Here is a 12,527-nt window from a genome sequence, read left to right on the forward strand (position 1 = left end):
GCACACTCATTTGATGAAAGCAATCTATAAAGTGTTTAAGATATAACTATATTGGAATTCTTGAAGATTATTTTCATTTCCTTCTATCTTGAACAACTTAATTCAAAATTGACTCTAATTTATTTATATTACTTTCATAATAATTGTTTATTTATAGGTCTCATTTCTTTGGCTAAATATGCTTTAACCCTCATAGGTTTTAAATTTCATCAAAAACCTCACTTATTTTGAGTGAGATAGGAGATTAATGAAAAGCTAAAAGAGGTATTTGATGAAATTTCAAACCTATAGAGGTTAGGTGTATTTAGCCAAAATCTCGAGAGAGATTAATGAAATTAACTTCTCTTTCAATTATACTTTATTCCCATTTATTCATACATTTTGTGGCATTTTGATTCATCTAATTTTTTTTTTCTATTCTTTGATACTATTTGATCATACCTTGAATTTATTTTTTTGCACCTTCAATAATTTTATTGAAAGTTGACTTCTATCACTTCATTATAGCCTAGTCCTATCTCTTTTAAATTTGGTTCAATTAATTCACATGTCTATCTTATTTCATAGTAGTTAGTTCTATATATTTGTAGATTTATCTCATTGTTTATATGTTCATCCTATTTGTTCATACATCAATCTTATTTATTTCTATTTTGCTCAATTTTATTGAAATTTGGCTCATTTAATTGTATGTATGTTTCATTTATTCCTATACGACTCATTTTTAGTCCAATTTCATTATATCTTGACATTTCAAGATTTTCAAGTGTTTTACTGATTTCTATGTGAGCATAAATAATTAGCCCTATTTTATCTTTTATTTAATTCACTTTTAAGGCATTAACATTTCTCTTGTTAAATTTGTATTCAAATGCTCAAGCAATGGGTAATAGAATACTCTATCAAATTAATTATAAGAAATTTTTTAAAATATTTATATTTTTTATTATTTATTTATTCATACATATTATGTGAAAAATATATATTATGATTAATACATTGAAAAAGATTTTTTTTAAAATAAATTAAACAAAAATCAATTGAAGACAGAACCGAGCTTACAAGTGTAAAGAAAAAATTAATAATTAGGGCTCTGTTTGGTAATTGTTTTCGAAAACAATTATGAAAAATAGCTTTTGATAATTGTTTTTGAAAATTAGTTCGTAAGGTTTTATAAAACAAAAGTCTGTTTAAAAACCTAAAATGTTTTAATCAATTTTTAATGTTTTTAAATATATTTTAAAAATAATTTTTATATGTATTATTTTATTATACAATTATTTCTTAAAACAATTCTTAAAAAACAAGTGAAAATAGTTGAAATAAATTAAAAGATATTTTAAAAAAAATATTATATTTTCTATTCTTGATAAAAGAAAATATATAATTTTTTTTTGTTCATCAAAAACATGTTTTACAGATTTTTTTTTTTTTTTTTAGAGAAGAAAATATTGTTCTCGAAACTATTTCCAAACATGCCTTAACACTGTGTTTTGTAATATATCCTAACGGGTGACTCTTTCTGTATCAGATTTTTCCTTCAATTAATTAAAGTAGGGAGAATTGTGTTTTGGGCCCAGATGGGCCCAAAAATTAACATTTGGTCCATAGATGTTACAAAATTAAGCCCAACATCCAAACAAAGTCTCAAAATTGATAAAGAGGATATACAATGTATAATTTGCTGAAAATGCCATTTGTTGGGTATTTTTAAAAAAAAAAAAAAAAAAACTAAAATCCACATTAGATTTCTCCCTTTGTTTTCCCCAAATTGGAGTCTGCATTAGGTGTTTTCACATTCCTGACTTCGTCTCTCGTTTCCTCCCAAAGAATGCCCTAATCCTCTATGCCAATTTCGTTATCTCTTGATCTCGTCTTTCCCGGTCATCTGATTTTAGGTGTCGGTAGTGGAGTTTTTCATCTCTATTGATCCATTGTCGTCGACGATCACCACTGGATTTGGCCTCCGTGGCGAAGTAGTTGATAGTTGAGGTTAGTAGGTTTAGCAATTTCATTTTATGCTTCATTTTGGCTATCCAGACTATTTGATTTCAGCCCAAATACATTGCCCTAATTTATCTCGCAATTTCAGTTTGCCATATATTGTTCTCTCATCGATCCCCATCGATGGTGCCCTCCGTGTTGAGCATTGTTGGATTTTTTAGATTAGATGGGACTTTTTGGAGGTTGATTGCTGTCTGAATTGAGGAGGGAGCTTCTCTTACCATCAGGCAAAGCAGTCTTTTTTTTAAAAAACTTAAACCCCGTAACTGATGTTTTTTTTGTTTAACTTATATTTTTTTATGGGTATTTTTTTATTTAGCATTATGATTATCAACTCTTTATTTTGTGTGGATGACTTGATCTCTTGATTGCCATATTTCATTGTGGGTTATGGTGTTTATAAGACATGGCTCACAGTTTGAAATAGTGAGCATCTTCATGGGTTAATTGCAACTACATGTCGTGGTATCAACAGTTTTTGTTTAGATAATTATGTTTGTGTTCAATTTACATGATCGATAGCCTTAACATGCAAAACCCACTTCTTTTTATTAACCTGTGATGTCACCATGATTGACTTGTTTCTCCATCAATATGACAACCCGTGATTAGCATGAACGATAATGGTGATGATGAAGATGACATAAAAATATATTTTGATTTTGCCTGGATTTTACTTGGTTCACTGATGTTTGTTCGATTTAGTATTGCATATTCATTTTAGAAGTTTGTTTTATACGTATATTTTAATTCTAATATATGATTAGTCAATGCAAATTGATTTTCCTTTTGCAGACATATTTTTCCTCCTTTGGTTCAAATCAAATCTGTTAGCATTATATTTACTTCCTCGTGTGGCAGTCTAGTTCAGTACAATAGTTCGTTTGTTAACTTTCTTTGATAAAACCTAAGTTCTGGTCACCCTATAGTATGAGATATTGTGGGCTACTTAGTATGTGTAGATAGATTATCATTTCCAACTTCATGAAATTTGTAGCTAACATGAATATAAATGGCAAATAAAGAAACAAATTAGTTCAAAGCTAGTTCAATGACCCTTAATTATATTAAATCAGACCAGTAACTAGGGATTCAATACATAACAAATCAATTAAGGGATTTCTCATTGAAATCCAAAATGGTTTCCAATAATCATTCTAGTGCCCAAACACCTCCTTCCATGTTTACTATTCATTGATGCTGAATATCAAATGCATGCAAGTCAATATTATTTTCAGCATACAATTCAACCAGAACAAAATTCAGAGAAATTTGAAGCTGACTATTAAGCATGAGCCAAAACACTAACCACATAGCCATCATCTGTCCATTTATGAGTGTCAAAAGTAAGTGCGATGTTGCCATTGGGATCTAGAAAGTCATAACACTCTGCAAAAATAGAGAAATAGTCAACCAACTTGTTAAAAAATAGAATAAGTGAAGTAACAAAAGGAAAAGTCTATGTATAAATGATGACTAATAAACTGGACATGGCAACTAATAATAATGTCAACTTCAAAGCAAAAGCCCACATGGGAGGAAAGATCAACCCCATTTTCTATAATATGCATAATTGTTTGTTCTATAATATGAAATTTGTGCTATGTTTGTATAGGTTGATGGATGCAACTAATAAGATATATTGTTACATTTTCATAGGAGGCAAAACTTCTCTAAAAAAATGATGGGCAATAGGAATACGTGGGTAGAAGAAGCAAAGGTATTCACATTTATAAAGGAATGCCTTTTGAAGAATTCACCAAAAAAATCTTAGAGAAATTTGACATCTCCTTTGATGCGATGAAAATGCACTACACCCTCAAGTTCAACCCCAGAGTCATCAAAGATTTAGAAGATGAGAATGACTTGGATAACGTGGTTTCCCACTGTGATGACTTTGCAAATGTATACCTAGTAGACTTACCTTATGTGGAAGCCATTGAAGCAAATATACCGAATACACAGTTGGCATTTGGGTAATGGAATTTAACATGAATGTCTATTTAAAATATTGTGAATATCAATTTTACGCATCATGTAGTCTAATTATGTTAATGTATGTAAATGTAGAGGTCCACCTACCACGTTTCCTTCCTCTAATGCATCATGCGATGCAATTCCTAATACTATGATGCTATCCAGAGGTTTTGCGTTGCATTGTGTAGTTAGTGAGTACACCCCTTTGGAATCGATTTGTTTTCGCCAGGCAATATTAGGATCGGGACATACATTTAAAAATGCTGAGGAGTTTTGGAACGCAATTTACCATATGTCATTAGGTGGAAGGTTTGAATACAAGTACAAGAAAAATTCCCCTACACATACGTCTGTAAAGTGTTCAGTTGAGGGTTGTCCTTGAAAGATAACAGCTCATGCTATAGAGGAAAAAGTCATCTTGCGAGTTCATACTTACCAAGTGAATCATAATCATATAGCTCAAGATGAGTGTTCATCTAAGGTCAAGGTTTCTTCAAAGAGAGGCACAGTTGTTGTTGAAGATGTGTTTAGAACCACTCCAAACTATCTTCCCCATCAAATTTGTAAGGATTTTGAACGTGATCATGGAGTTCAATTGACATATAACCAAGCATGGCACCTTAAAGAGAAGGCAAAAGAGCGCATATATGGAGCTCCACGTGAGTCCCACACGTTTGTCCCTTGGTTATGCCATAGGCTAAGGGAAATCAACCTCGACACTATTGTAGAGTACACTTCCCATGAAGGTCACTTCATGCAATTGTTCATTGCCCATGCATTTTCAATTCAAGGGTTCATCATGGGGTGTCGACCTGTATTGGCTATTGATTCTTACCACCTAAGCGGTTCATATAAGGGAGCTCTTTTGTCCACCATTGCATATGATGCAGATGATGGAATGTTCCCTCTAGCCCTTGGTGTGGTCAGTTTTGAAAATTATGAGGACTAGTATTGGTTTTTGGAGAAATTAAAGGGAGTCTTAGATGGTAAAGAAGTTGTTATTATATCAGATAGACATCAGGGAATCTTGCGTAGTGTTTTCGAGTTGTTCGAGATAGGAAATCATGCATATTGTTATTGACATGTGAAGGAAAACTTTTCTAACTTCTTTAATAAGCAAAACATTAGAGGAAAGAAAGGGAAAGAAGATGTTTTGTTATTCTTGGACAACATTGCATATGCTAGGTTGGATATAGACTACAACGAGGCATTCCAAAAACTTGTGCGCTTCAATGACAACCTAGCAAAATGGGTTGCGAAAAACAATCCCAAACATTGGGCAATGTCAAAGTTTCTTCGAAAGTGATGGGATAAAATGACAACTAACATTGCAAAGTCCTTCAATGTATGGTTAAGAGATGAGCATCACCAAACAATTTATACGTTATTGTTAATGCACATGGATAAGCTTGTAGCCATGTTGGACACCCATGTGTGGTACAGAAAAGTGGAAGAGCGTGGTCAGACCAAAAACTGAAGAGCAACTAATGTCAAATATCATGAGGTCTGGTCTGATTAGTGTGTTGCCCTATTTGGGGGAGGCGTTTAAGGTGTTTACTGGGGAGGTTTATTTGGTTGTCGATTTGAATCAACGTACGTGTACTTGCATGACATGGCAAATGTCCGGCTTGCCATGTTCACATGTATGTGCTGTCATCCGCACACTGAGACACAACGTGTATGAGTATATTGACCCATGTTTTCATGTCTCCACGTAACATTTGATTTACTCAGGTCAGTTTCAACCATTACCAACACATAATATGCCCAAAGTTTGTGACGATGGGAGTTTGCAACATTGCACAAGCAGCTCTTTCCTGCTCTCCAACCCCCCCCCCCCCCCCCCATGTGAGATGTCCTCTAGGAAGAACCCAACAAGGACGTATTGAGTCACAGTTTAGCCATAAGAGAGCAATTCATTGCTCTCGATGCAATGACATAGGTCACAACCGGTCTAAATGTAATAATCCATTATCGTGACATGTACATTTTTTGTGTTTGTATGATTCTCATATTTTGTATCATCCTATACATTCTATTGTAGGGTATATGGTACGGGGTTGTTGATTTTTGTTCTTATGTATTGGCCTCGTTATAGGCACGATGCACTATTTTGTTATTTTCATGATTTAGGGTTGCTTTGATTAACCAAATTAATTGAAAGTGCAATTTCAATGTGGTTTCTTTTCACTTGTTATTTCATTCCATCAGTGCAAATAAATGAGGATGACAGTTTATTATTAATTTATTCACATATTGGGGTTCACAATTCTTGTTTTTTCCAATCCAGAGAGACTTCCCCTTTCCTTTTTTAAATTGCCTTATTGTTATTTATTTAATTTATTTTAACCTTATAAATCTGAATATGATATACCATTACCAAATTTATCCAACCAATTAATGGTACAAATGGTCAAATGACCTTTCCATTTATTATTAGCTTCTCCAAGTGACCGATAACTACTATAGCACCCATTTCAAGTTACAGGTTCTTTGAAGGTTCAAGCTTACAACAATAATTTCATTCTTTAATGGCCACTACGGAGGTAATGCATTCTTTCTTGTTTTTTAATTTTCATCACTTATTTCGGGGACTTGATATTTTAACCCACTTAAGACAGTTACTTGTTTTGGGTGTTAAAGATTCATTATTACATAAACATCCACTAGTAAATTATTCATCCACATTAATTTGTTTGTTAGTTCATTCAATTGTATTGCTTTTTTTACCACGTTTATGTATTCATATTGATTTTCTTATTTCTTTATTGATTACTAAAATTCATGTGTAAGATGCTAATGATCTCCAACAATTTTTTTGCAGGCCACCAGATTATTCACACGTTGTTCATCTTCAAGATTCCTAAAACTATGCAACAGGCTCCCAATTTGAGAAATTGGATGTGGTTCGAGACCTTCAGTTTGGAGGTCTTCTCAACTTAAACTGCAAGGAGATACGACATAATATATGTCTATGACTAAACTACGGTTGGCGACCCATTCATCTTTTCTCTCATTCCCTCATTCTCTCACTTCCCCAATCACACCCGTTTTCATGTTTATTATTATTATTATTATTATTATTATTATTATCATTATTTCTTGATTTTTCTTGATTTGATTTTAATAGTAATTGTTGTTGAAATTGGGCTTGTGCATTTATGTCTGTTTGTGGGCTTTATGTTTGGGCTTTGTTAATTAATATGAAATTTGGGTTAATTTATTATTGGTGAATTAATTTGAAATTTGTTAATTTGGGTTTGTGGGATTAATTGAGGATATTTGGACTATATCAATTGCATATTGTTTATTTGGACTATATCAATTATTGCTTATTTGGACTTGGGCTATTGTTAATTGGTTATTTGTTTATGTTTATTGGATTGGGATTGAAATATTATTTGGCTTATTAATTGGTTATTTGTTTGAGCTTATTAGGTTAGGCTTGAGATATTATTTCTTTTGGCCATGTGTAGATATTATTTCTTTTTGTCATATGTATTATTAATGTGGACTTATTAGATTGGGTTTGAGATATTATTTCATTTGGTCATGTGTATTATTAATGTGAGCTTGTTAATTGATGTGAATTTTGGGCCCACAAGTAGGTGAGATTTGTTGGATGATTTGAATATTTGATATGGATTGGGCCAATTTGAACTATTTCATTTGAACATGGGACAATTGTGGTATATATTAAATTAGGCTTGGATTATGGAATATTAAATTTCGGCCTAATGAGCTTTATCTTAATTTATCATGTTTTGGGTTTGATTAATTGAGCTTATATTTTGACTATTGATTTTGAAACTTTAGATTAAGGTCTATGATATGTGAGATGTTTTTTTTGGGTTATATTTATTAATTTGAGCCCATTTTTAATTGGTGAAATTTATTGGAAATTTGAATTTGGGTTTGAATAGTTTTTTTGGACTCTACATGTTTTTGGATATTTATATTTGTGCTATTTTTGTTTTTGCATGGGTTCACTCTACAACCTTGTTGGCTGAGTACGAATTGACAACACGTGAAGCTTGTTGTAAGTTAATTTGAGTACATATTTTATTTCCCACTTTTACTTGGTTTTATTTTTATTAGTTCTTGTAAATATTTGTTTGTATATGTTTATTTGTTGCGTACAGAATTGAATATTGAACAAATTAGAAATTTTGTTTAAATAAGAAGAATAATTCAGTAAATATGTTTTAATAAAATAATAATTTAAAAATATTCTCCTTAATAAAAGAAAGTTTTTTTATATTTATTTATAAAAATTTAGAAAAATAAAAAAGAATTGTTTTTAATAGAATTTAAAAAATTATTTTTAATAAAATTGTCCAAAAGTTTCTTTGTTTAATAAAAATTGTCTAAAAATTGTTTTGTAAATAAAGTTGCCCCAAAAATTAATTTTTAATAAAATTGTCCAATTTTTTTTCTTTTTCCTTAATTAAAATGGGGTTAAAAGCATTTTTTAGAAATAGAGGATTTAATTTTTTTTTTCTTCTTCTTTTTAATTAAAATTTCTTTTGCAAATAAAGTTGTATTTTTAAATAATTTGTATAAATCACTCTTTTTTTTAAATGAAAATGAATCAAAATAATTTTGTAAATAAAATTGTAAAAATTCATTCATTTTTTTTTTTTTGTAAAATCAAGTAAAATAATTTTTGTGCTCAAATTGAAATTTTGTAATAAATTCTTTTGATACAATAAGTGTAAATAACTTTTTTAAAAATTGAATACAAATGAAATTGAATAAATAAATTGAAACTTCTTTTTTTTTTTTTGTAAATAAATAAATTGAAATCATTAATTCAAAATCATTTTTTATAAAATTCTTTGAAATTTCTTGAAAACCATTTTTTTTAGTTCAATAAATCATTTTTGCACAATTCTTTTGTTATTAATTTCATGTATTCTTATAATTAGATTTCATCATTATTTTTGTGTATATTGATTTTCATCATGACTTGTACATTGATTATTTTTCTTGATATCCATAATTAATTAATTAATTGTCACAATTCCCTTGATTCATTTAGTAGAGGCCGTATGTATACGGGGTTAGAGGGGTATTACGGCTTATCACGGACCTTCCCAATAAGTAATCTGACCCCTGAACCCGACTTTGGTTTTCCATAGACCTGTTTTTCTTTTAGGAGTCACACTTAAGGTTTTTCTTTCTTATTTTGTTTTTCCCTTTAAAAAAAATTAAAATAAGTGGCAACTACAAGTCTTTTCTAAAAATCAATTTTTCACTAAACAAATAAAAAAACGAATCACGCCGTTGAGTGGGAATGCACGTGAAAATGTAGGATCCACATCTGTCCAATTTAATCTTTAAATGATTGAGAAACTATTTGAAATATCAATATCCATATGTATTTATTTTTCATTAACAAAGGTAATCATTTTCATATTAAAAGAAAAAAAGAAATCATCTGCTATCAACTCTTTCCATAATCAAAGCTAAAAAATCTTTAATTCTATAGCGTCATCTCCATTCCAATCATCTTCCTTGTCTTTATTTTCTTTCTTACAAGACTCAAAACAACTACCTCCTCGTTCAAAAGGCTATAATTAGAATCTTTTGAATCTATATATTAATCTCTTCCATGCTTGGATGCCTTGTTCCGCATTGATGAGATATTACTCTTTCCTATAGTTAATTTCTTAAATTCATACCAACACATCAAATAGTTTGATACCATTAATTTGTTATTAAGGCATCGTGCTTGTAAAAAATAAGATACATATTGTCTAATAATTAATTAAATTTCTATCAATTTGTATCTCAAATGGAGGGTTCTCCCTACTAGTGATTCAATTGAACAAATTCTTATAAAACTTCTTATGTTTATTTATTCCAGTCAAACAAATTCAATAGGTTTTGTAGATTTTTAAGCATATGGTTGATTTTATCATTAGTCCAGCTCCCCATAGGAAAATATCCAATTGTGTATTCATTGATCAATAAGATTGACATACAACTAAATCCATGCCCTTGTAAACGTCTTCCCTAAATAAGAAAGAGAGAACACATTTCCTAGTTTGAAAAGTCAAATTGCTTAACAAATTATTGGAGCCTACAATGCATCTTTCCCTTTCATCACTTTGCTGTCCATGTCTTCAATAAAATGGCCTAAAGAAAAGTGTGAGGATCCGCCATCTATCATGACTTTATGACTTATTTTTTCCATTTCTTTCCTCTTCTTCCTCACTTCACTATTAATATTCATTAGGTTCCTTAATCCATTTTCAATCTCATGAGCACTTACAATATGATCACGATCCTTATTGTAATCTATTTTAATTTCTACTGCCAACCCCAAATCTTTCACCATTTGAAATGCGTTGATTTGTTGTTCTGCATATATTGGCCATGTGGCTACTGGAACACCATACCATACGCTTTCTAGCAAAGAATTCCACCCACAATGAGATACAAATCCTCCAACAGCTGAGTGGGCTAAAACCGCTATTTGTGGAGCCCATCCAATCACCTTTCCAATTCTAGCCGTCCGATGTAAAAATCCTTCTGGTAGAACTTGCTCAATATTTTCATGGTCGCTTGGAATCATTTTACCCTTTGGGGGAGGTTGGCGAAGGGACCACAAGAAGCGATGCCCACTGTGCTCTAACGCATGTGCTATCTCCTTGATTTGATCCGCACCAAAGCTTCCCATGCTCCCGAAGCACAGGAAAACCACGGACGATGGAGGCTGATCATCAAGCCAATTCATGATGGCACTAGCATCTTGTTGACCCCCACCAGATCCCATTCGGGTGTTGAGTATGGGTCCAACGGGATACACCTCGGGTACTGTACTGCCAGAAAGTGATTGAATGGCATGTGATTCAAGCTCAATAAACGTATTTACCAGAATACCCTTGACTTCTCTGAATCTCCTCGTGTGATACAGAAGCATCTCAGCCCCTCCGCTTTCCTTGTCAAACATCCCAGCAGGGAAGACCTTACCCGGAATTGAGTTAACAAAAGTCGGAACATCCAACTCAGCATCCGAGTCCTTGAACTCATTAATATCCAAGCCCTCATAATCATGGAGGAACTGAACATGTAACAGGAAGCCAAGAACAGCAGCGCCGGAAGAGAAGAAGAGATAGGAAGGCACCCCAAACTCATCGGCCACGTCAATCATGTGGGTGCAGAACATATCAATAACGAACCCAGAGAGCCGAACCGAGTTGGAGCGAGTGAGCTCGTGGACGGCGTCTCGGACGAGTGGTATGTGAACTTTGAGGAATTCAGAGAAGAAGTGACCAGACGGGGTCGTTTCGGAGCTGACCTCTACAGGAGGAAGTGTGACGAAACGTATGGAATCAGAGTCCGTGTCCATACCATCAGTGGACCCAAACGGAAACTTCATGATGAAAATCGTGATTGAGAATCGGGGGTCTCGCTTAGTAATCAGCTTTGCAATCTCCAGTGCAGACGCAAGGTGGCCGATGACAGGAAATGGGATGAAGACCAGCTCAGTTTGCTCCATCACCAACTAGCAGTTACTGCCAAGACAGAAAAAAGGGATGTTTCGAGGGCTTTGCGGTGGTGTCACGCTCTTATACTAGTGGCTGGATAGTATTGGAGGGCAAAGGAACCGATGTCAAGTCTTAGCTGGTTCAATGTATTTTCTTTATTGTTTTTGTATGATTTGTGGTTGGCGTTGGTTGAAGATTGAGGCAAAATGGGTGGTTCCAATATGCTACACCTTTCACATAAAGTTCTTGGAGATATTTGGGTCAAAATTTGTAAATCCAACCTCTATATTGGTTTAAAGCTCCGTAAATAAAAATTTTAAAGGAATAAAAACATCTTAATTTAAAAAAATAAAAAATAAAAATTTGCTTTAGCATATATGAATGATATTTTTATTTAAAAAATATTATCATTTTCGATATTTAAAAAAATAAAGAGAATTGTTTGAATTAGAGATTTTTTAATTATTTTAATCAAATATCTCCAATTTTCTTTTTTGTTTTTATAATGATTTTTCATTAACCAAACAAAATAAGTAAGAAATATTATCTTGATATTAGAAACATATTTCGGGGCAATACTCACAATTTTTTATACATAAATAGGATATATTAAATTAGTAAATTTTAAATCTATTCAAATTGATTCCATTGTCATATAGGTTGATTATTGGGATTTAATTATTACTTTTGATCAACGAGAAATTATACAAGTCATAATTCAAAATATATTCAATCACACAAGAATATAAAAAATATTCGAAAAAACTCTTACAAAAATTGTCTCCGCCAATTTAGATACAAAAACTTAAACACAATATTAAAAATCCACTAAATATAAAAGAATGTACACATTTTACCTAACCCCAAATACTTCTTTTTATAAATGTTATATCAATCAACACTTATGCGTATTCATCATATCTACAATGCAATATTTTTCTATGCTCCTTAATTAGTGGATCTGCTCAAACCCATATTATGGCTTTGGAGCTCAAATTTTCGAACTTTGCTTTTCATGCTAATTGAAAGGACTCTCAAGATTTACTTTTC

General features: G+C 31.9%; 1 protein-coding gene across 1 annotated transcript; it reads right to left on the reverse strand.

Annotated features, from left to right (window-relative positions):
• Window positions 1-9,922: 9,922 nt before the first annotated feature.
• On the reverse strand, window positions 9,923-11,679 carry LOC109123572 (anthocyanidin 3-O-glucosyltransferase 2). The gene has a single exon (XM_019223784.2). It carries the CDS (start codon window positions 11,486-11,488, stop codon window positions 10,067-10,069), a length of 1,422 nt encoding a protein of 473 aa, XP_019079329.1. The 5' UTR covers window positions 11,489-11,679; the 3' UTR covers window positions 9,923-10,066.
• Between the last annotated feature and the right edge of the window lie 848 nt (window positions 11,680-12,527).

The sequence above is a fragment of the Vitis vinifera genome, chromosome 12 (genome assembly GCF_030704535.1).
Source record: "Vitis vinifera cultivar Pinot Noir 40024 chromosome 12, ASM3070453v1".
NCBI lineage: Eukaryota > Viridiplantae > Streptophyta > Magnoliopsida > Vitales > Vitaceae > Vitis > Vitis vinifera.

Coding starts and splice junctions, on each gene's coding strand:
- LOC109123572 (XM_019223784.2), bottom strand. CDS start 11,488: ATGGAGCAAACTGAGCTGGTCTTCATCCCATTTCCTGTCATCGGCCAC.